Genomic DNA, 24,684 nt, shown 5'->3' with positions numbered 1-24,684 from the left:
GGCAGCAGCCTTTTTTTTTCCCTTAAATCTTAAGTTAGCAAGCTGTGGTAATTGACCTTTTGACCCAGATATGAAGTTGGGAGGTAAGAGACACGGCTTGCGAGATTTTTGTAAAACTGTTGACCTCTCGCAAGATTAACTGGGAGATAATAGTAATTATAAACAGATCATGGTGGGTCCAATCGATAGTGAACTTTACCTCCTGCCTAAAACTGAAGGTCGGCATTTTACTGCAGCAAAGATAACTACTGCGGGTTTTCACGCTATCGCAAGCCAGTAAACGTCCCTATACATAGGAAACCCGTGAATTGAGTGCGTATGGTTTCCACGGGCTTTTCAAGAAGGGGAAAGGGGACCCACTGGGTGGTTCAGGGCATCACCCAAGCGCGGGGTTTTGTAACGCTGAATCCCGCAGGTAAACTTCAACACAGGGCAAACCGCGTCCCCGGGTGCTGCAAGCAGCACACCTGGACGGCAGCTCCCTCGAGACGCTCAGGTCGGGAGGAGTCAGCGCAGAGGGGTAGCACCCCACGCTGAAAAGGCACTCTGTCTTCGCCTAGCTTTTAATTGCTTGCTTTCACTTTTTATGTATAAAAGATTGTCCATTTAATTAACTCGAGAATGCAATTTCAAAAACGCTAATGCTTTACACATGATGGCTCTTAAAATAAAAGTAGCGTTCCAGTATTGCGCCGTGTTTCCTTCGCCTCCGTGTTAGCCTCTTGCGGGTTATTTTGTAGAGGAACGATCCCCCTCAGCAGCCCCCGATTTCTGAATAGGAGTCGAAAAGACTTGGGGTGTTTGATCCCGGGTTTGCCTTGTTAGCATTTCGGGGCTGGCGGGAGCCCTCCTTTCGCAAAGCTGGCAATTCCATCTGTGTCCTTGTCTTTCCCCGGATGTCACCTGTTAATCTCCACCCAAGGGTACTGTGAGCCATAGCGTCTTCTCTCCTGAGGCCGGAGCGAGCGGGTCGGCATCACTCACCGCCCGGGGACATCCCGGTACGTGCCCAGTGCAGCGTGAGTGCCGGCTGGGGTCTGCCCTGGGCGCTTGGGGAGCAGGGGTGGAGGGATGGGGGTTCACTTTTCTGCAGCACCGGCAAGCAGGTTTTGTTGCTGCAAGCCTTCCTCAAACCCATGCTAGCCTCGGGTTTCTCTTTCTTATCTTTTTATTTTTTATGGAGCCGCTTTATAATGGACGCGCTTCTGGGCGCGGAGTGCACCCTCGCCGCGACCCCTCGCGTCAAACACCCCTTAGGGCCTTTCAAGGTTTGTTAGCTTTTACCGGGCATCTTTAATCTGTACCGCACGGATGGGGTGGGGGGACACGCCGAAGGCTGGCAAAGTGGATGGCAGCATGGTCGGTCCAGGCGGCTTACCCAAAATCTGCCTGCCCTCGCTGGTGCGAAACCCCTGGGCTGCCCTCGCTGGGAGCCCTGCCCCAGCGCGTAGACAGCCCGTTAGCACTGACGAGCCCCAGAGCCGACTCTTCTGGACTTCCCTTGCTATCAAAGAGGGTTTTGCAGCCAGCTCTGGGGAAAACCCCCGTTTTTCCCTCCCCTCTGCATTAATACATGCCTTTCCCCCAGATTGGAGCAGGGAAACCTGGTGGGAACTTTGAGGCGAGTTGCTGGGTTTGTTGTTAAAAACCTGCACGCACACCACCCTCCCTTTCCCCCCCCCCCCTTTTTTTTTGTAGCTTAGAAACCTCGCTTTGTGGCAGAAGGCTGGGAGGGTTTGAATACCACATACAGGCGTAGGAGGCTGACTGAGACCATACGGCTTTATCATTCATTAATTCCTGTGCTCATTCATCCCCCTATTTAAACTTCTCTGTAAAGACGGGAGCTACAGATGGTCTTTTGGTACCCGCTTTAGCCTGCAGACCTTGGCCCCGACAAAGGGGTACAGAGGGAGCAGCAGAGTGTACAAAATATTTCCAACCATTAGAAATCGAGGTCTCATTCAGCGGCGGCTCCTGTTTTGAAAGCGAATTTATGTGAGAGCATCATAACCCGCCAAACGGGGCATCGCCAAGAGTCGGGCTTAATTGAGGGGCAAGCGTTAGCCGTGGTTCTGCTCGCCGTAATTGTGCTTTAGAAACCGGAGGAGCAGCAGCGTTTCTTCAGCTGCGTCCTTGCCTTTGTGTTGCGTAATGTAAAACTCTGTTTTCTCCACCGACGGACCAGCTCCCTGTCTGATGAAGGGAAATGAAGATCGGCTTTTTTTCTTTGCCTGTGTTATTTTGATGCCAGATCACCATTATCGTTTTTCTTTCAGAATTTGTTACCGTTAGGGCATCCCCAGGGGCAACACCGCATCCCTGCGCGGGAAATTATAACCCGGAGCGTGCCTGGCAGGGGTGCTGTAGTTCAGGCATCCTGTGGTACCTCGGGCTGGCCAGTGATTCTCTCCTTGCTTTTTGCTTGCGCAGCAGCCGCCGCATTCCCGAGGCGTTCAGGTGTTCGTTTCGCATGTGGTCGCAGCGACGTGCCAAGCCGGGCACCTGCTGGAGGTGCGGTGCTCGGAGTAACGCTGGCAGCTCCTCTACCTGCACGCGGCCGAATTGCCATGGTTTGAGACCCGACCCCGTGCGCAGCGTTTGCCGGGCGCGCTCGATCCTTTCCACGGGAAAGGCGGGACCAAAAGTTTTCTCGCGGAAAAACCGAATTCTGTGATCTTGTTTTTACACATGCTGTGCTTAAATATTAACACCAATTGAGCAAATTGCCTTTTAACTGCCTTTATTTGCTTTCATTAACGGTATAATTTAAAAGCTCCCGAATTTGCATGGAACCTGTTGTGCACGTTGGGGAAGGGGGTGAGGCTGCTCATAAATTAATTAATCGTCAGCAAGGCTCCTTGGAGAGGTCCCGAAGCGCCAGGACAGCTCAGCAGCGCCTGGGCTTCTCGGTTCAGGACGCCGCGTACTTTTGGCCGGGGCTGGGGGGAGCAGAGCATGCCGTCAGGGCTGGCGTCCCGCTCATAACTTGGCTCACGCAGAAGGTATTTATTTATTTTTCAGCAAAACATGTTGTAGGCTGAGCAAAACTAATTACAGAGAGCTGAAGGCAGCACTTTTCCTATTAACGCACCAGCGTTCAAACTGATGCAGAAAGTAAAAAAATAAAGGAGAAAGTTGCCGGTCTCATGTCCCCCGGTGCGGGGCCCCGGGGCATGGTGCTGCCCACAGCCAGCGACATCTGCCCGCGTCGTTCTTCCATGAGATGACGAGTTTCCAGCGTGACTTCAGCCAGTGGCCCGCTTTGCTCCCCTCCGTGCAGATGTTTGTGCGGTTTCGGGAGCGAAGCCAGCTCGGACGCTGCGACCGCGATGCAGGCAGCCCCGCGTACTGCACCGTGCTGTGCCGTGCTGACAGCTCCTCCGCGACTCGGGCTGTGCGAGCTCTTTTGACACCTCCCGCTTCCATTGAGGTTCCCAAAAAGTATGTTTTCCATAGGGGGGTTTTGCTGTCGGGTGGACAGCGATGGCCTCGGTCCAAGCCCCGGCTCCCCTCTCCATCCCAGCCCTCTGCACAGACGCTGCCCCGCTCCGACCGTGCTCCGTTCTCCCCCGCGCCACTTGCACCTCCCTTGTTTTTAGCAGTAGTAACTCGTGCCTATGAAACGCTGATAATATGCGTTTTGTGTCTCCACGTTGGGAACTTGAGTGGGAAACCGTGTGGTTTGCACAAACAGCCTGGGTGAAAGCGCTCGTTGTTCTCCGGGACGGCTGTCCCCATGTTCCCGGGGATCCTGGTCTTTGCCATCGTCGGAGCACCCCAGGAGGGCACTTGGCATTTTCAGGAGGAGGGAAGGGGTGGGGAGAAACACCCGTTTCTGCATGGCGCTTCTGGTTCTGGGATACGGTTCTTGTTCGTGCATTTGCAGGGGGAACAGCTGGGACCTTGGGGCTTTGGGGTGCTGGTTGCGCCCGGCGCCCAGGCTCCCGCTCCTGCCCAGTCACCCCAGCCCACATCAACCGAAAATCAGCCAGACGCATCGGTGCTGTCGCGCTGATTGGCAGTCTTGCGTGGCCGGCAGTAGCGCCCGTACCCGCTCTGCCCAGTGCGGGACCCTCCGCAGGAGCTCTGCAGTGATGCTCCCTGGCCAGATGCCGGTTCTTGATGCCGATTCCGGATGAAAGCCCGGTCATGCCGGGGCTTGGCGTGCCCGGCTCACCATCCCTGGGCTGCAGCACTTCCGAGTCGCTCTTCTTGCTGCCACTTCCTTGCCCTGAGCACTTTGGGCTCTCACCAAAGCCCAGCGCAGTTCAGATGCGTTAATTTACTGGCTTGACAAGGTGCATAATGTTCATCTCCTGGCTTCTAATTGGAAATAATTAGTTCTTTGTCAGCTCCGGGAACTCCTGAGGAAGCGGCGCGGGCCCGGGTGAGGGCAGGAGGAGACCGGCCTGTGGTCTTCCTGGGGAATCCTTGCAGAGCGCAGTGTTTTCAGCCTGTCTGTGGGCATCTCTCTGCCGGAGAAGGGCTGCGTAACAGCCGAGTATTACGGTTTCATTAATCAAAGACACTTCCACTGCCCCTTTACAGCAACACAACTGCTGCGGCTGTCCCTCGCTGACAGCTCCCTAATTCATCTTCCTGGGGAAGGAGGGGGGGACCTGCTGCTGCTCTCTGCTCGTGCCACAGAAGCCGCAGCCACCGCGCGTTTTCGGTGCCGAGTGGATGCGCGTGTTTGAGAACTTCAGCCCCGGTGCTTGGCAGGGTTTTATGTGGAGGCAAGTGTTATCCCTTGGCCACCGTACCTGCAAAACACCCTAAGAAGAGCTGTAGAGTCTGCTTGTTTGCAGGAGATTCTGGCAGTCCCGAGGCAAGGGAGGATGTTATGGCATGTGCGAATACGTACTTGAAGGGGGGGACTTTGAACAGCTCTCACCATGGCTCTGGCAGGTTGGTCCCCTTGCATCCTTCCCAAACTTTTGAAGCACAGCTGGCACGGGGAACGCTTTGGGAAGCTTCTCCGGGAGCCGGTGAGCCAAGGGTGTGTGGTTTGCATGGCAGCAAAGGCGAGACCCCCAGATGGGCTCGTGCTGGGAAGCACTTGCGACTCCTCCCGTCCCCAGACCGAGAGAGGCATCTCTGCTGATCCCCAAAATACGGGCGTGAAACCCGGTTGCGCACCCAGCGGCCACGTCCCGGGAGCCTGCGGCCTCAAACACCCCGCGGGAGGGCATGCGACGACATAGGGAGCCGGGCAGCTGCGGATTGGAATTGGGAATCCTTAATTCTAGCTGCAAAACCACGATATTTTGGAGTTGCTAATAATAAGAAAGTGTTTTCATCAAAGTGCTTTATTCGTCTGTGTGCTGGCATCTGGAGAGCGGAGATAGATATTTTCCTTAAGACTGTGTTTCCAAGCCATGAGCTCTTTCCTGGCTGTTAATTAATCCTTTGTAGTTTAGCGACTGATGAAATCATGACTCTATGAAATTTTAATCCTTGCGCTGTATAGGCACAACTGACATTATCAGAGGACCCCAGGTGTGTGCTTGAAATTAGTTTGTTGAATCTCTTGCATATTTGATTACCGTATAAAACTCCTCGGGATCTGGGCGGCTCATTGGAAAGACGGCGTTTGCCTGTAATTTGTGCCCATTCCTGGCTGCAGTTCCCAGCCGGGCTGGGGTGGAGAGCGGGGGGCTGAAAACAGGGGTGCGCCAGGGAGGGGGGCAGCAGCATCGTCACCGTCATCTCCGTAACGAGGCAAGGGGTGGGAAGCACGTGTCTCCCTGATGGGACAGAGCGGCTGAGCTCCTGCCGCGGATTTGTTTCATCCAGCACAAGGGACCCAAAGGAGCTTGCAGGGAGGGGAGGCGGGTGTGGAAACGTGGGAGAAGGGAATGCCGTGCAAAACTCACTGGGAAAATAAAACTGAGCATAGCGCTGATGTAAAGTCATCGGAGAGGGACACGGGGATGTCCCCTCCTGCCCCACTGCCCAGCGAAGGCTGTTCCCGCTCCCTGAAGATGAGCTCAGTGCAGGGAATTGGCTCCCCAGCTCATACCTGTGGCAGTCCCATAGGTACCACCCTGTTTCTGACGCTGGTCCAGCCTTGTCTCTGCAGTCGGGTCATTGAAGAGAGTGGAAATCAAAAAAAAAAAATCCCCTTCCCCTAAAATTGTCCCCCTTATTTAAGTTGTTCTTTGCTCCAGCCTCCCATTAGCATCTCCGCTCTCCCCTGTCTCCCCACTTTTGGCTCCCTCGGGACTTTTGCCGTCTCCTCGGGGCCCCAGGAGCCACAGGCTCCCTCTTCCCCAGGGAGCACTGGGACGATGCTCCCTGGACCATCCCGGGACCTTCCCGGCACCTCCCCGGAAAGCATCCGATGTGGCGTGCCGCTTTCTCTGTCTCATAACCAGCCCTCAAGGTTAGGAGGAATGAGTGGCCGAGGCCGGCGCTTCGCCGTTTGTGGACCGCACTGGTGCTCCAACGGCACGCGTGCTGCTGAGGAAACCGGATGGTGAATATATTTTTAAACTTGGAATCTGTGAACCACTTATTATTTCTGAATTAGGAATCAAAACATCTGCATAATCACCCCACTGCTGCGGCAGATGTACTCGGCACTAAGGTCACTTTGCTTTTTTGTTGAAGTTCCGTATTATTTTTAAGAGTAAGTCCCCCCCCGTGCTCTGCTTGACGCCTCTGACACCCGTGTCATGTTTGCTCAGCGTACCAGTCACAGCGGCTGTGATGCCAAGCGCAGCCCCGCAGGGTCAACAGCACCCGGGGAAGCAGACGCTCTTCTCGTTGTGTTCAGTACGTCAGTGTCACCAGATGCCCGAAGAATGGGGACGATGATTTTGGATGGCCAAATTAGCGCTGGTTATTCTAAGCGGGGCTGCGTGTGTGATGCGTTAACCCCTTGGTGCCTGCGCTCCAGCCCCTTGATGAAAGTGTGAAATTTTGGAACTTTTTGCGTCCGTCTCGAGTGTCAGCAGTGGTGCAGCAGAGATGCAGGGGCCTTCCCCTGCCGCTGCTGCCACCTGGTACCGTCGCTTGGTGGACCTTTGGTGCAGACAGCACCATGCCACGGCTGCATCCCAGCTGCCCTTTGGAAAGCCAAGGTGGGCAGATCCGCCCGGGTCTGGAGCTGTACCCACGTGGTCCGGCTGCGACGGATGGCAGGTGTTTCCCACTGCTGGCTTTTTGCCATCCTAGGTAAATCCAACAGCTTCCCACCCATGCTCGTCCCATCCGGCGTGCGCCCCGTGGAGCCCCTCGCTCAGGCGGGCAGGGATGCGCAAAGGGAGCACTGGTGGGGATAAGGCTCTGTCCCAGGAAATCCCGTGCAATACTGATTATTGACCGAGTAACGCCAATGTGAACCCAGGGCACTGGAATAAATTTAAAATAATCATAATCTCTGTGCTGCCCTATTTGCTGTGGCCAGTTCCTCTTTTCCCAGCCCACGGGCCTGGAAGCACGTGCTGCTCCGGGGGGGCTGTTGGGAGCAGCTGGTGGGAGCTGGTGCCCACACGTGCCGTGCCCGGGCAGACGGTAAATTCAGAGAGTTGCTGCCCTTTTTGCAGCATTTATCAGCATTTGTTTACAGGCAGGGTCTAAAAAAAGATTTAAAGCATGCTTTTGGCGTTTTGCGCTTGTTTTTTGTGTAAGGTGAGGCAAAACAGGTGGGATCCTTTCCTCGGCTTTTTTGGAAAGGGGAAGCGTTGGCATCCTGGTGAAATGATGTCAGGGCACAGCGTCTGGTTAAAGCTCGTGAATTAGCTCGGGGTAAATAAAAATATTGTACGGGCAGGGAGTTCTAGGGCCTCTATTGGTAGCTATCCCCTCCCCCTTTTTTTTTAAACTTCAGAAATAGTAAAATCTTTATTTCCAGCTCCTGTAAGATTTATTTAATTTTTTTTTAGGAGCAGTGGTGGTTTGAGGGCAGTTGTTTTTTGGGTTTTTCTTCTTTCTTAGTTTATTAAGCCGAAAGGAAGGTCTCGGCTCCCTTCCCCCTTCCCCATGCCCTTAATAGCTCTCCCTGCTATTTTAATCTGCCCGGCTGGGAGATGAGGGCAGCGCGGTGGCTGTGCCGGAGCCGAGCCTCCCCAGCACACGTCCCGCGGCCGGCGCGAGCAGCTCCAGCAGTCCGGTGTCACCCAGCGTCGTAAATAACCACGTCGGGGGGAAAATCACCCTCTCTGCCGCGCGGATGTAAAACTCTTATCGAAGGATGTATAACGTGGTTTTTGCAGACGACTTGCTGCCCGCTGACCTTGGCTTTCCACGAGATCCCCGCTGCAAATGAGATGTGGCACCGCCGCCTCTATCTTGATAAAATAGATCAGGGGGTGAATTGATTTTCATATCGATTTACCGGGGCGAGGGAGGTGCGGGTGGAAATCAGCCAGCGGGGAGGGTTTTTCGGGAATTATTTAACCTGGTTGCACTGGGGATGTGAAGCCACACCGGTCCTGCTTTGCCTGCCCTGTGTTTGGTGCCTGCGCATCACGCGCACTGTGGCAGAGACGTACCGGCCGGCAGCCGCCCCTCCGACGGGGCACCGCAGTGATAGCCCGGTATAAATAAAATCCAAAGGCTCCTATAAAACTCTGTTATTGCTGCGGCACAAAGTTAGAACTGCTTGAGGTTTCTGCTCCCTGGCTCTCGCGCGCGGCAATGAATATTTTATAGGAAAGGAAATACTTAGCGTCTGAATCTTTTTATAGCGCTGCTGCTCCTGCGGGCAGTAACCTGCCCCCTCGCACACGCGCCTGCCGCAGCCCCCTCGCCCTTCGCAGCTCTGCACCGACGCTTGCGGGACTGAGCCCCTGCAGCATCCTCCCGGCTCCACATCCCCGGGAAATGCAGCGGGACGGGGTGAAATGCAGCGGGACGAGGGTCTTGACCTGTTGCACGGGCATCAGGAGATGCAAGCAAAACTGCTGCAGAATCTACGAGGACAGATTTCTTTCCGTGCCTTTCACTTTCAAGTCGGTGCGAGGCTCTTAACGTTGCAGTAAGGCATATTTTTGTCTTGCGTTTAACTTGCTAGGACTCTGAGGTTTTGCTTATATCACACCAGCCTCACGGTTCCCCCACGGTGTTTGAACCGGCTGCCAAAATACGGATCAGGAGGGACGTGGGCAGCGATGCGCAAACCTCCAGAGGCTGTTGGCGTCGACGTCCCGAGGCCAGGCTGCTTGGCAGCGGTGCGGAGCCGCGTATGCCTACCCGGGCAGCGCTCTGCTCTGGGCTTTGCCTGGGAGTTGGCTGCTTCGACAGGTACCGAGCAAAGCTGTGCCACGCTAGAGACTTTCCTTGGCAATAAGGGGTGTTTTTGCCTTTCCCTGGTAGCCGGTCACCCTGCCAAGCTGCGCCCCAGCCCAGAGATGACAAAGTGCCCTTTAGTTAATTGCAGAACGGATCGCCTGGAGTTAAAAGTTCTGATTTATATGACTGTGGCTCTAACTGCTCAATAACACGGGCCCGTAATCTACTTTCATTTCAAACAGAAGGGTGATTTATGGGGCAGCATGCCGCTTTAGCTCAGAAATGAGGTGTTCAACATATGCTCTGTTGACATAAATTTGGAATTTATCGCTCCTGTCAAAACTGCCTGTTGGACAAAGGTGCGCATTAAGGCAATAAATGGCTCGGAATAGTTTTCTGTCAAATTTCCTAACCATTGTATGCACTCTGTTTGAGGGGAAAAATACACACTTAAAAGTAATCAAACGTCCAAAAGCCACGCGTCTTGTTTGGCACGGAGGGGTCTCCTCCACGCTTCCCCAAAGGGGCAGTGGCGAGGGGCTGGGCATCCAGAGCTCCTTACATCAAACTAGCAGAAGGCATTTTTATGCAGGTTTTTAAGCAGGCGGAGCAGGAGTTTGCTTGCGGTGCCGGTGGGCCACTTGTGCTGGTCTTTCGGGACCGGGGCTGCGCCGGTACCTGTGCCCCTGGGGATGCTCCGCCTAGCCCCTGCGTCCCCCGGGATGCTCCGCCGAGCCCCCACGTCCTCCGGGACCGGGCAGCGGCATTTGCCACCGATCCCAGCCTTTTCACACAAAGCACCCTGTGGGGAAAACTCATAATTTTTACACCGCGCGGTCTCGCTGGAGTCGCCGTCCCTTTGAAGTGCTTTTTGCAGGGCATTTACAGGCCTTTTTAATTACCGGCAGCTTGCGAGGGGCCAGCCTCCCGCCCGGCTTTTGTTTGCCGGCACTGGGTGGGGAGGGGGTAGCGCCCCACGGTCGGTTTCTATCCCGCCTGGAGAGCCCTTTGCCAAATCTCCGTGCCAGGGCTCACTCGGGAAGGTCGGTCCCGGCCCCGGGATGCCCCGCTGCGAGCATCCTCGCCGCCCTGGCAAAGCTCCATGCCGGAGCATCCACAGGCAATAGGTCGCAACCTGGAGGCTTCGGCTGGCTTCGTGTTTCTGTGTGCCTCGAGCGTTGCATCGAGCAGGAATCACAGAGGAAAGCCGCCTTTCAAAAAGCAAAAAGGCACTTTTCCTGATTGCCGCCGCTCTCCACCCCACGAGCGTCTTCTCGCCCGAGTTGCTTGTTAGGGATCTTGCAGGAGAAAGGGAGTACGCGGAGTGTAATTTTAGCGTCAGATTGAAATAATAAAGCTTATCTTTTCGCGCTCGAGTTTGGGCAGCATCGCCGAGAAGTGATGTATTTGCACGTCCTTAGCTTCTCCCCCCCCTTTCTAGAGGCACAACTTCAGAAGCACATATTGATCTTTCCCCTCAGATCTTAACAGCCTGAGCAGCCGTAATACCTTGCTTACATCTGCCAGGTTTTTGTGCAGTTTTGCAACATCTCCTTAATCCAGCGAGCAGAAATAGAACATTTCAATCATATTTTGCTACCGGGAAACCGAGCAGATAAAGCGCTTTAAGACCTTGTTGAAAGGGACCATGCAAGATGGTGAGCGATAAGATCGTCCTATAAGCAGGCACCGAATGGAAAACTTTTGTTGCCGCTGAAATTTGTTGATAGAGATATTGTAAATAAATTACTCGGTGAGCACCCCAGCACGTTAAAACAACGAGGAGGTTACATGACTAGGGGAAATCACAGCGCCTGAGTTGGGGGGAGATGCAGATTTCCAGGGAGCCCTGTCACCAGCGAGATCAGTGGGGTCCCTGCTCCCGTGTTTTCCCCTCTCCTTGCTGGGGAAGGTGGGAGAGGAGATCTTATCTGCATGCCCTTTTCTCAGGCTGTGGTTGGCGTCGGGTGCTGTTCTCCATCTTGTCGTTGCAGGGGTGAGAATAAATGGCCGCACCTGGGAAGGTGGTCTCGATGTGACCCGGGTTGCCCTGGCTTTTGGGGATCCGGGCTGGGAGCAGGGTTGGGTTTGCTGTTATTTCTATAGGCTTGGGCAATGCAGAGAAGGGAAACTTGTCCTTTTGTTTCTGCTCTGTTTCTTGAGGCTCACTTTAAAAAAAAAAAAAACAAAAAAAAAAAAACCTTTCCGAGTTTTACTCGAACTAATTAACCAATTACACTTTAATTCACTGAAAAGGCGTTCTAGCCTCAAAGAGGCGAGTGTTGCAATGTTGGCACAGAGGATGCTGCGCTCTTCCTAACAAAGTGGTTTAAACCCGGCGTTCAGTGCAGAAGCGAGCTCAGCCCGAGCCAGGGAAGTGTGACAGGCATGTCCCTAATTAAAAATGCAAAACGAGAAGGTTGTCACTTATTTAGCTGACTTCTTGGCAGCAGAAGTCTGTCAGGAGGCTGGTGTTTTATTTATTTTTGCAAGGCAGATAAATCCTTTGGATTGTAAACCTTCTTGGCCTGAATTCGTGCATGACTCTTAATCCTCCACTATGACACAGTGAATTCAGGACAAGCCTGATTAATAATTACATTATACAGCAAAGTTGAGAGTTGAAACCAACTCCTGCTCTTCCCCTCTCTGCTCCCTTCCCGCTCTGCAGCGCTTGCTTGCTGCCGAACCTCACAGGGTCTCCTCCTGCAGTCCGGCACTTCCAGAGTTGCTGTTCGGCATCCCCATAAAGTGGGATGTGGGGCGGGATGCGGGGCCGGCTGCTTTGCACACTTGCGAGGGAACTGGACTCTGTGCACCGTGGGCTCTGGGCTGTCCGCGGCTGCGAGGGATGCTCCGGCTAGGGCTCGGTGGAGCAACAGCTTCCCACCGGCAAAACTTAGAGGGGGGTGGGAAATAAAGCTCATGCAAAGCTTGGTCTCCCCCGACCCTAGCCCGTGCGCAGCAGGCTAGCGGTCCTTGCAGCCCTGCACGGCCGGGGCCGAGCCCTCCCGCGGGAGCGGCAGAGGGAGGAGGGTTCGGCATCCAGCCCCGGACAAGACCGTTTCTGTTTTGTCTTTGGCAAGAAGGCAGTAAAAATACGCTCTTCTCGTTGCAGAGTGATGATAAACGGTGGATGCGATCAGAGGTCGGCATGCAGCGATTTGCTGTGTTACTCCTCTAACACATACAAATACTTCTCTGTTTACAGCATCCGATTTTGAAACGTTGCACGTGCTCCTGTCGCGAGCCCTCCCCAGCCATCGGTACGAATGGCTCACGTTAACCGAGGCGTGGCTCGCGGGCAGCAGCCAGCACACTTGGCTGGAAGAGTCTGTGACCTGGGGGCTTTCTACCGATGCTGCTCTCGAGCACGGAGCCGGGTTGCTTTGCAAAAGCATCCATTTATCGCCAGCTGGCATGGGGAAATAAAGCGACGAGCACCCGTTCCAGGCATTTCGGGTGCTGCCCGACGTCCCTCCACGCACTTGGAGTGGCTGTGGCTGTTTGGGGGGAGCGAGCCTTGGGATGCTCCTCTGGGCGTGGCGGGCCGGTGGCGTGGGGCTGGGCAATGGCTGGCCCTAAAGCGGGGGGGGGGGTGGGTTTGGGGGGGTCGCCCTGGGGTGGCCGTGACACCTCTGGCAGCGAGATGGAGGTTGGCTGGTTGGTTGTTGTAGACTCGGACAATACTCCCACCCAGGTCCATGTAAATGCTGTCTGTTAAAGGTTGTTTCATTTGGTAGGGAGCTCTCCAGTCTGCTGCGGGTTGTTTGCTTCCCAAAGACGGAGCATCGACGTCTCCACAGCAAAGAGAGGGAAATGATGTGGGTTTGGCCATTGTGGCTGAGCCCAGCGTCCGCTGCCCACGATGGCAAAGCGGGGGAGATGCTGTGACCGGTACCCGAGCCCCAGCCCTGCTCCCCGGGACGCTGGGGGATGCTCAGCCCCTCGACGTGCTGCGGGGTAGGCGATGCGTCTCTGCCGCGGCCGTCGGGAGGTTGCGCAATGCTGCCCAGGCGTAGCTTAGCTTGCACCTCGTGGTGCCAGGAAATGGTGAGTGGTGTGTTTCCTGTTTGCTAGCTGGTGGTTAAGTTTTTTGCTTGTGATTTGTGTCGCGCTGAATTTGGATGGAAATTGGGATTTGGTTAGAAATGCACACAAACAACCTCTTAATTTTTTATTTTTTTGGAGTACAGTACCCTTTTCAAAAGCGTTTGCTGCATAGGGAAGAAGTTTGCCAACACGTACTTTAACTCTAGAGTTCAGATTTATTGGGTTTATTAAAAGAATCCAACTTCAGTAATGATAACAAACATCAAACAGAAGGTAATCCCATCGGTCCTGGGGCGTCACATAGGACCTCCTGTTCATGCCCTTCCTATAGGGCTTCTCAAACCACAACCGTTTTCGGGCAATGTGTAGGTTGCAGGAAATATCGAGAAGTTTCACGGCGTTGTTTGGGATAACCTTTCCCCTGCGCACAGGAGGACTAACCTCTCTCTGTTCTCCCCTAGGAAGCTGCACAGCGGGATGAAGACTTACGGATGCGAGCTGTGTGGGAAGCGGTTCCTGGACAGCTTGCGGCTGCGAATGCACTTACTGGCTCACTCAGGTGTGTTGGAAAGGGGGTGCTCGGGGTGGGACCGGGGGGATGCTCTCTGTGCCCACCCAGAGATGCTGCAGCCGCCTGGCTCACGCGTCTCATCTGGAAGAGATGCGTGCGGAGCTGGCTATAGCCTTCCCAGGGCGGCACATTGCAAACTTGTTCTCCAGTGCCCAGTAATTTGATTTATTTAAATTTTCTTTGGAGTTTGTTTTCAGTTCCTCAATTGGGGAAATATTTTCCGGGCTAAGCAGCTCGGAATAACAAACTCTACCTACTGTGCGGCTGCTTGTCCAGCCCTGCTTGTAGCGTGAGCCTTACCTTACCTTTGGCTCCTGCCCCCATCCCGGCACCATGTTCCTCGCATACAGACGCCCGCCGCAGTTTCATTAGCAAAACTGCTGCGGAATTAGGCGTTCTCTGCCTAATGAATCTAACTAGCAGGTTCACATGTTGCAGGCCCTTTAATTAAATAGATAGGGAAGGGCTGGAACGCTGCGCTGGTGGGAAGACTTGTGCTCTGCAAGTCAATGTAGGCTGATATTCCTGTTGGGCGTGCAGCCCCTTATACAGCTGGGGACTTAATGTACAAATAATGCAGGCGGGCACCGGACCCCTTCACTCGAACGCAGCTGGGAGTCCTTGTCCCACCCGTTTGAGGGCAAATCACTTGGGGTGGCAGGTACTGCCGCCAAAGCTGTGCTTGTGGGTAGTTGCCTAAGGAAGCTATATTGTATTTTATATTTTTTCTATTTTTTTATCTGGGGTTTTATCCCTTACATTTGTATTTCTTTTCCCCCCTCTGCTCCTTGTCCACACCGAGGGGCAGGGGGCAGGGGCATGCCTTGGCCGTAGGCAAGGGAGCAGCGTGGGGCTGCCCTCCCCACGTTCCTTCTGGCCAGGCAGCAGGTTCTGCTTTTCGGGGCGTTGGAGCTGGCCCCGACCCCATCCCCACCTTGCTGCTTTTTGGGACTGGCACCGGCTCCCCAGGGTGCCCGCCGGCAGCGGCGGGTTGCTGGGGCTGGTCCCCAGGATGCTGGTGTCCCCCTCGGCGCTGGGGCGCGGGGTGCTGGTCCCCACCGGCACTGGGGTGCAGGATGCTGGTCTGTCCCCACCGGCGCTGGGCCGCGGGATGCTGGTCCCCGGGATGCTGGTGTCCCCCCCCCGGCGCTGGCGCGCGCGGCTTGTGTTTGTTATGGTCGCTTTGGCTCGCGGCCCGTCCCTGGCGGGCGGCCAGCTTTGTGGGTACAGTATGTACAGTGAACGCCGAGCCAAGCTTGTCATCGCGCAGGATTAATATTTTTTTTTTTTTTTTTAATCCGGCGAGGGCGGGGGGGTGGGGAGAGCTCTGCCCTGCGCTCGCAAACAGCCGCCGCGAATTCCAGCGCTGTTATTTATTAAAGCAGGAGACCTTTGCACCTCTCCCCTCACCTCCCCCCTCCACCAGCCCGGGATGAAGCAAGGTTGTGCCGGAGAAGCGGTGCGAGGGCTTGTTTTCGGCACGGCGGCGCGCCGAAGGTGGCTTGCCTCTGCGCCGATGGACAATGTGTTTAATTGGGAGTTTGCCCCGTGGGAGAGCATCGCGGTGGGACGGCGTGTGCCCCCTCAGCAGCTCCCCCCCAGCAGCCCTCGATGCCGAAGGCAGCAAATGCTGGGTTTAACGGACGCTGTCACCTCAGAGTTGCCTAACCAAGCATTTATGGGAGATACCTGACAGTAAAGGTGTGTTAAAATTAAGGAACAAATTGGGGACCAGCCCTAGGGGGGGTTGTGGTGGCCCCACGACACGGTGGGCGCTCGGTGCTGTTATCGCAGCAGCCTTGCAGGTGCAAGGTAAATACTCGGCTGAATGTTTACACTCCAATATAAAGCGTGAATATAAAGCCCTTAATGCCGTGCAAAGCCTTTCCCTACGTGCTGCCTGGTGCCGCCTGCTCCTGCCTGCAGGCGCGCTCTCAAAAACCTGTGAGGGCGATGTGAAGCGTTGCCCCCCTCCCAGAAAAAAGAATCGCTGGGGAAAGCGAGGTGGGAAACCTGGCTCACAGGTGGTACGGTTGAGAAGCGCCATCAATTTGACCTGGGGAGGCTGGTCCCAGCGCCGGCGCTCGCTTCGCGGGCATCCTCGCCACAGCTGGTTTTTGGCGGGCATGCTTGCTCGCGTCCTGGGATGGTGGTTACCAAATCACCCGGGCTGAGTTGGGTTTCCTCCCGGGAGAGGGAGAAAAGCAGGTTTCTGCCATTCCCCCCGCACGCTTTGCCTTGCTCTTCAGCAGGAACCTCAGCCATGGAGACGGCTGCCGTGGTACTTCACTCTGGGCTGTGAGTGGGGGCAAGCACCGACAGCGCGCGGGGATGCTCGTGGGCAGCGTGCAGGCAGCACGCCCGCAGCCCCCTGCCCTCCTGGCCACCGGCTTCCCTCCCCACCCAAACACGCTCAATTAGTCCTGCGTCATCGGGGGGAAAGCAAGCACCAAGGTCCCGTTGGGTGCCGGCAGGGGCTGTGCTGGGGGAGCAGGGGGTGCTCGGAGAGCAGGGTGCAACGCGCCTGTGGGGACGGCGGTTCCGGTGGCATGGAGGGAGGGAAGGGCACATCCCATCCCTCGCCTCCCCCTCCACCCGTTTTCAGGGGAGGGGGCTCATCCCACCACCACCCGCCTCTCTAATGAGTGTCGCCCCTTCTCCCCCCGTGTGTCGGGGTTATCTCCCACGGGTGCCGGGAGGAGGTGATGTGCCGGAGCTGGGGGTGACGGCGGCTCTGGCCCCCTTGCCCCCGGCCGGTACCCACGGCGGCTCCCCAGGGACGCCTCCACCCCCCCCGCCCCGGCTGGCCGGCGTCCCGCGCTCAGTCCCGGGTGATGTCAGCGGCCTGCCGGCAGGTCTGGATGTTCTGCCAGCGTTCCCGCGTTTATGATCATCCGCAGATGTGCATCCAAGAACACACTGTACCCACAGCAGAAATTAATGCAGGCTTGACTGCCGGCCAAGCCGCGCACACGGGGGAGAGGAAGAAAGAAAACAAAAACTGTTTAATGCTGTTTATAAATTATACACTGGCTGATGAAAAATACATTTCTCTCGCCGCCCCCCCCTCCCCATCCTCTCTGCCTCGAGAGCCTGAGCTGAGACCAGAAGAATATGGTTTGCTTTTTAGCTCCTGTTTTGGCTGGGTGCCTGGACCCGGCCGCTGGGTCAGAGCCAGCTGCTTTCTTCCCCCCCTGCCCTTACCTGATGGAATATGTCTATTTTTCACGCCCAGCAGCCGCCTCTCCCCGCTAACCTCCTTCGGCCCCACCTCGGTATTAACGGTGGGGTGCAGAGCAAGGTGCCAGGACCCCTCGCGCCACAGCGCTCCCCGCACCAAACGCGTCTGAGGTGCATCCGTCCGTGTCAACACCGCTGAATGTACGCGGCCGTCGCCCTCCACCCGGTTCCCCCAGCTGGCTGCTGGATGGGGGAAACTTCCCAAACTTCCCCCGAGGTTGCGACGCTGGAGACCCCCCCCCTTCCTGGGATGGGGAGGCAAATGGGGCGAGAGCCCCCCCATCCCTCCCCGTGCCAGCCATTTACGCCGCTTTTGTGGGTTTTTTTTTTTAATACCGCTAATGTTTATCATTTGCCCAACAGGCTTGACAGATTTTGTTTCCTGTCGAGCGGCGCGGCTGTGAAGCCCCCCCGGTTGCCAAGGAGCCGCCTCCCCGCACCGTCACGGGCTGATTTGGTATTCCGCGCGGCACCCCGCCGCATTTCTGTATGCAAGACAAAGTGTTTTGATGGAGGACGATTGCAGGAGTGTCTGGAGGCTGTTTGGAGTTTTATGGGCTGTGCAGTACGCTCCGTGCTCGCTTGCCGCGCGGGGCTGCCGGGGCTTTGGATGGGGTCTGTCGTTTTTTCCCCGCCGAGAGGAGGCTGCCGGAGAGAGCAGCTCTCGCAGGGTTGAGGAGAAGGGGAAATTATGTAAGAACCGGCCTTTTTTTGCTCCTGAGCTAAAAATCTTGGGCTTTAATGTTTTTTTTAATATGAAAATACCCCCTGCTCGACCCATCGCCGTGCGGCGTGGGAGCCGGTGGCGCCAGCTGGCAAGGCTTGGGTGATGATGGTGGTGGTGGCTCTCCCCGGCCTTGCCCACCCCCAAGCCCCCGCTCCATCATTCCGGGTGCTTTCCCAAACCTCTCCGGGGCGGCCTGTGAGATGCTGCCGGAGCATCCTTCCTGCGAGAGCCGCCCGTGGTCCGGGCTCGCTGGGGTGATGCTCATGGTGCTCGGCCGGGAGAACGGCCGAAGCCCCCTCGGCGCTGCCCCCCGCGGCTGTTCCCCCCTCCAAGCCGGGGAGGAAGGCAGGGGGTGATGGCGAAACGGCAGGCGCGGGGTGGGCTCATCCTGGCTGCTGGCTTAGGCCGGCGCTGGCGCTCGGCGCCGGAGTCCCTCCTTACCTTCTGAAGCCTGCGCCTTGCTTTTTTCCTTATATTCAATTATTGCTTTTTGATGGCACTTTGGGAAAAAAGGAGGCAAAGCCGTTTGCCTCTCTAAATCCAAGCCTGCTCTGCAGCTCCGTCTTTTTTTGGCCCTCCTTGGGTTTCTCCACTGTATTTTTTTAGTGCGGAGATTTTCACGACTGTCTCTTCCACTTGGGTGAAACAGGGGAGAAGGGAAATAATAATAACAGCAATAATAAAAATCAAAAAGCAGCTTGATGTGGGCAAAAGAAGAAAACAAGAGAATGGGGTAGAGAACAGGCTAAATTTAAAATTGTAATTGGCTGACTTCCACAGGCTTGCGGGTGTTTTAATGACTCATAATAACTTCATTTAAAACCAGCTGAGCAGAAAATAGATTGGAGAGGAGCCTCAGGCCATTATGGATTTGTTTTTTTTTTTTTTGACAAGCTCTGTTTTCGGCAGCCAGGAAGGCACTCGCGGAGGGCTCGGCTGCTTCGCTCTCCCGAGTTGGTGGTCTGCCCGACAGAGATTGCATAGAAACCGGGACTGGCTCTTTTTTTTTTTTTTTCCCCTCCTTTTTTTTTCCCCCCTGATTAAAAATAGATGCCTTGAGGTATTATTTTAGCATCACTGTGCTTTGGTGCTTTTTTTTCTTTGCACTTTTGATGTGGTAAATGGAACATAAATAAAATTGTTTTTGAAATTACTGAATTAATTAGGTAGTAAAGCGACGACAGTGCATAAATTTACTTGGCAATTTTTTTTTTAATCCATATTTTCTCCCCCTCTCTCCACCTTCTCGCCAATTACAGGCTGTTAATAATATATAATCCCAAATTTTTATTAATCCCTTGTGCTGGGGGAGGGAGGGGAATAGACATCGCATCGTACCGGCGGGGCTGTCGTGCCAAAGCCGCGGTGGGGAAGGGCCGGGGCGTTGCTGACGCCAGCCTATCCTCCCCCACCGCCCTCCTCCCTGCGCGGCCGTGGGACATTGCCGATTTCCTATCCTTTTCCTCCTCTACCCATCCTCTTCCTCCTCTGGAGGATGCTCTTTTTCCCTTTCCCTTATTTTTTCCCGGGCTACGGTTTGTATTTTCGGACCCCTCTCCCCGCAGCCTCTTGGCCCCCAGCCCCACGGAAGTTTTATCTCGCAGCCGGGGATGGGGCCGCGGGCATGGGTAAACGGTGCTTTAGCAAATCGTGACATGGGTGGGGAGGAGGCGTTGGCTGCGCCTGCCGCCTCTGCCGCACACCTCTGCGGGGAGACGCGTGGGAAACGGGGGCTGTTGAGCAGCCGAGGGGCCGCAGCCCCGCCGTTAAGGGCAGGGTGGCAGCGCGGGCAGGCAAAGGAGCGGCGGTCGGAGCCGCCTTGGGACGTTTTACTACTTCCTACCCTCCAAAGCGCTAAAACTGGAGAGCCTGTTTCTTGTCCCCAATAAAGTCATTAAAGTGAATGGCTGTTGGGAGGTACCGTGGGGGCGATAGCTGCTGCAACTAGACGGGCTCTGTGTTGAGACCCCCCCAGCTAAGCCTGGCTTGCGGGGAGGGAGCCGGCAGCCCCTGCCTGCACCCGCCGCAGCTGAGCTCGCGGGGATGCTCGCCGTGACCCTTTCGGGCATCCCCTTTCCGAGACTGCTGTAAACCCCGACAGCGCTGCCCATCCTGGCCAGCATCGGGCTGTCTACTTGCGTTTCTTTGGGGGGAAATGAAATAAGCTGAGGCCTGCCCCTCCTTATCGCTGCGGCTGGGGGGCACCGCGGTCCCCGGGCAGCGCTGACCTTGCCGCGGGGGTGATGCCGGGGCGGCGATGACTGTGCAGATAGCACTGGACGGAAAAAGCAGCGGCTCCTCGTCCATTCGCGCCAGCCTCTCGCTGCAGGGACCTTTATTAGGCAGCAGCTATAAATTTGCTCGCGCGGATATAAATGTACGGCGGGGAGGTTGGTGCCAACTGTGAGGCTCGCGCTGAAACGCGGCTGATACTTGGCAGCACGTGGAGTCCCATCCCATCGGGAAGATCATCCGGAGAGATCTATATACTGTAGGCGATACGAGAGGCTCGCTTAAAAATACCCTCCCCAAACTTGTGTGTACGTTTGGAGAGGCTAATCGTTTCTATGGGTGTTGTTTAAAGCACGGAAAAAAAGCAAGAGGGAGAGGAGAAAGCCCTGACACGGGCTCTGGATGTGCTGCTTTCAAATATGCCCTGCTCCCTTTCATAACAAACATCGAGCCGTGGTGGTTTTTTTTTCTGAGCCCTGTTATAATAAGCTCAGATGTTGGATGACATTTTTCCCGATGACTCACATAGTAAAATTAACCTTGAACTATTTACATATTCAATCGCCGCCCTCCCTCCTCCTCCTCCTCCCCTCTCCGCAAGCGTGTGTACATTACAGGAATCCTGGCTCCGTATCAGTTTTTGTTTTGCTGATGAGAAAAAAAAAAAAAGGAAAAAAATTCCCCCGCCTGGAGTACACATCTACTTGAGGGAAAGAACACGCAGTCCTGGCCTTTGGAAATTGGCAGGCGGCGTGCTGTTCCCGCGCTGATAAGAGGTACTGTAAATAAAACTGTACGGCAGCGCCTGCTGTAAAATGCCCCGCGTCTGTACTCATTGTTCTGACAGCTCCGGCTTTTTTTGGGTCCGCTGTTTTGGTACATGCTGTGCTTCCTTATGTAAGCGAGCGCGCCCAGCTCCTCCCGGCGTTCGCCCTGTTTATTTTCGCCTCGCCAGGAATTTTTTCTGTCCCCCCGGCCAGATGCCGGCCGCCTTTGCCCTTCCTTGCGATGCCTCCGCAGGGCTGCTCTGCGGGCTCCCACTGCCCCTCCGGCCCCAGCCGTGCCCGCACTCGGCTCTCGGGGGGCACGGGGCACCGGCAGCAACCGCAGCGCCTGTGTCCCCACACCAAAATGGGGAACAAAAAAGCAAACCCCGTGTTTAGCAGGACCCCGTCGCTTCCCGCCCCGCGGATGCAGGGGGCCCCCCGAGCGCAGCATCCCCCCGGCATCAGCGGGGAGGGGGCAAGTGCCGGCAGGCTGCTCCACCCGGGGAGAACCTGTTGCTGCAGCGGGTTGCTGTATCCTCATGGATCACGCTTCGTAGTGGTGCGGCTGGGAGGGCTTCGAGTGGCGATGGAGAGTCATTGCCTTGGCAACTGCCGGCTGCGCATCACCCGCGCCGGCGTGCCGGGCGGAGGGCAGCCCGCGGCCGCTGCCCTATCGATCCCCATCCCCTCGCTGCTCTGGCAGCTTCTCCCGTCCCGGGCGGCCTCGGTGGCCGTTGTGCCGCGCTCCTCTCCCTGCCGTGGGAGAAGGGAGGGTACTGCCGGCAGCGCCCGCAGCCACATGATGCTCCCCGTCCCCGAAAGCATCCCGGGTGCGCGCCCTTTCGGCCAGCGACACGTGCAGGGGGAGCCGCCCCGCCACCCTCCTCGCATCACCCCAAAGCCCTTTTTTTTTTTTTTTTTATTCATCCCTTCACGAGCGGCCATGTGGCCCGTGCACACTCGGGTTGTTTTGAATGCAAACTTGACATCACGGCGAGGGCGGCGGAGAACAACATATGCACAGTAAACAGGCAGACTGTCGTATTGATTAACAGATGAGACCTCTATTATCGATCAACGCTTGGCGAGAAAATTTATCACTTTTAATTTCACCGCTGCCAAATATTTCTGCCTGCGAGCCAGCCGTTACCGAGACAATTTAAAGGCGAAGGAATTCTCTTTTTAATGCATCTCGTGATACCTCCCTCTCTCCCCGTCGCCTTTTCTGTGCGCCTTTCTCCGAATCCCACCCTGACGGCGGGGCGGGGGGCTCAGGGGGATGGGAAGGGGATGGGAGACCCTGTCTGCACCCCTGGGAACGGGTGGCACGGCATGCTGTGGAGCGACACCCCCCACCTCAAAGGCTGCTCTGTCACGCTTAGCTCCTCACGACAGATGAATCAAACCTCAAAATCTAAGAAATGGGTCCGCAGCGTTGTCCCAGCAGTGATGCTTCGGACGTGGTGTGTATCGTTAATCTGTTTTTATCGTTAATCTGTTTTTATCTGGAACTTACTTATCTGCTGCTGGGCATCCTGGTTTTTCCCTCGCCCGAACTAGCAGCGCATGTTGGTAGTGATTTTCTAAGAATTTCTCCCAAAACCACATCTCTCTCCGGTAGTCGAAAGTGCCTCTGAGCTTCTCACTCAATCGCGCCCTTTTGGCCGCATTTCAGACCAGACACATCCTCGGGTACCAGCAATGGCGGCTGCGATGGGAAGGGGCAGGAAACCAATTACAAATAGATCGCTTACAACGTTAATGAAACGCATTGATGTTTAATGATTTAAAAAAAAAAAATCACACCACAAATATTTAATTCTTCCTGGCAAGTGACTCTTTATTATGAGTTGTGCCGTTATGCGTGAGGAACGGGACCGCGGGGTTAAGCAAGGCGGCTGCTTTTTGTGGTTGTGCGGGAGATATAAAACAGGAAACCCCCCATCGCACAGGTCCTGCGGTTTGAACCATGCCGGCGGCTGCAGCGACGTCCCCCACGCAGGCTTGGGCGGGCATCCCTTGAATAACCCTCCTCTCCCCTTTCTCTCCCCAGCGGGCGCCAAAGCCCTGGTCTGCGATCAGTGCGGCGCCCAGTTCTCGAAGGAAGACGCCCTGGAGACGCACAGGCAGACACACACTGGTACGTGGCCCTCCCTTTCCCTCCGCTTAGGCGCAAGTTTAATATTTAGGCTGCCTCTGCAACCTTTTGCCCAATGGAGAGCTTAACCCTTTGCGGTTCCCGCTTCTGACCTGCCCAAGTCCGTTTCTTGGCTGTAATTTGATTAAGGTAAGTTGGCTGCATTTTCTGCGGAACTCGTAACTGGAAATGGTTTTGTACTCGCGTTGAAATTTGCGTGTGGCGTTTGCTGCTGACTTGTTTTGGTCTGGTTTTGCTGAGCTCGTGACGGTGCTGTTGGCGAAAGGAGGAGCACAACCCGAGCATTCTTGCACCGCTCACTGGTCACCCTTGGTTTCTCAAGCCACATGCACCAAAATTTGACCAGCTTGCTGGCACTTGGCCGCCATTTCAGCTTTGAGAGAAGCTTCCCAAGGGATGAATAGCCTTGTCAGAAGCGTTTGGATGCTCAGGAGCCCAAGGGTAACGAGTAACAAATCGTTTGCAAATCCCAGCCTATACCAATCGTTGCGTTCCCATTTTTCAAAGCACTTCTAGGGATAATTGTGTTGCGTCTGGAGCTCCGGGGAGGTTTCGTTGTGCTGCTGTGAGGTGTGCGCCTGGGCACGAGTGTCTGCTGGGCGCTCAGACTGTGCAGTGGGAGTGCAGCCGCTCATAGGAAAGGATGCCGGGGACCTGGGACATGAGGATGGGGCTTTGTGGGGGGCTGGACCCGGCTGTGCGCAGGAAATCTCTTTCCCCTGCGCCCACATGCGTTTAAAACCCTGAGCGGTGCGGTTGCTGCGGCCAAGCCTTCCCCAGCTCTGCAGCTTGGGCAACGAATTCAGCATCTTGGCGCCTGTGCTTTGCAGGAGCGAGGTAGACCCTGCTCCTCTTCCGCTAAAACACAGGTGCGAGGCCGCTGTTTGCACAGTGCCATTGCATTTATTGCTCAGCGTTAACGCATGCACGTGGGAAACAGTGGCGCAGCAAATGCACGCTGGTTTGTTCCCTCTGCGAGCAAAACACCGGCCCCTTCCAAAGGGCTCTCGGCAGTCGGCTTCTGCCACGTTTCTGCTATTACACTTCCCAGGCCTTCAGCGTAGCTGCCATCGGGGAGCACAAGGAGCTCTTTATGCATCTTCCAAAGGCCACCTTGCCTAGGGAGGGTTTGCTACAGGGCACGGGGGAATTCGTGGCTGGCTGGGCCCGGGTGGAGCCTTTCAAATCCCCAGAAACAGGCTGGAGCAAGGAAGAGCACCCGCTCCTCCCTGCACTGTGTTAGGAGCAGTTTAACTGAGCGCAAGCTCGTCTTTCGGTGCCTAAAACCCTGATAAATGCCACTAATGGCCGAGTTTGCGCTTGGAAGGGGCAAGGTGACGCGCGGGCGCTGGGCTGGCACGGGGAGCCCGGCCGGTCTCACGCTGGGGGTTCGAGGACCGACAAGCGATGCAAAGTGCTGTGTCACCAGGCGGGAATAGCTCCGGCCGTCATCCGATCTGGGAGCTGTGCTGGCCGAGCACCAGTTCATAAATTGTAAAGTAATTGCCCTCCTTATCCAGAGTCGTAGGGCTGGAGGCCGGGCTTTACAAATCACGGTCTTTTTAAAAACGGTGTGTGCTGTAGGTTAAGGAGGAGGAAAAGGCTTGCGATGGGGCAGCCAGCAAAGCGAAGGGACTGACTCTGCTCAGGGAGGGGAGCAACCCAAGCCCGGGCAGGGGGTTAAAGGTGGCCGAGC

General features: G+C 55.7%; 1 protein-coding gene across 2 annotated transcripts in view; it reads left to right on the top strand.

The window, feature by feature from the left end:
• ZBTB16 (zinc finger and BTB domain containing 16) overlaps nucleotides 1-24,684 on the top strand; it is a 60,350-nt gene that overhangs the window by 16,870 nt on the left and 18,796 nt on the right. Inside the window, exons 2-3 of one of the 2 annotated variants that reach the window (XM_059829732.1) lie at nucleotides 13,755-13,852; nucleotides 22,884-22,970. In XM_059829732.1, coding sequence (XP_059685715.1) covers nucleotides 13,755-13,852; nucleotides 22,884-22,970 — 185 coding nt within the window. The remainder of the gene's footprint in view (nucleotides 1-13,754; nucleotides 13,853-22,883; nucleotides 22,971-24,684) is intronic. The other variant, XM_059829733.1, reaches the window with a different exon arrangement.

The sequence above is a fragment of the Gavia stellata genome, chromosome 26, assembly GCF_030936135.1.
Source record: "Gavia stellata isolate bGavSte3 chromosome 26, bGavSte3.hap2, whole genome shotgun sequence".
Taxonomy (NCBI): Eukaryota; Metazoa; Chordata; class Aves; order Gaviiformes; family Gaviidae; genus Gavia; species Gavia stellata.
The sequence above is the reverse complement of the archived record's forward strand: the minus strand, read 5'-3'. Positions and strand labels throughout refer to the sequence as shown.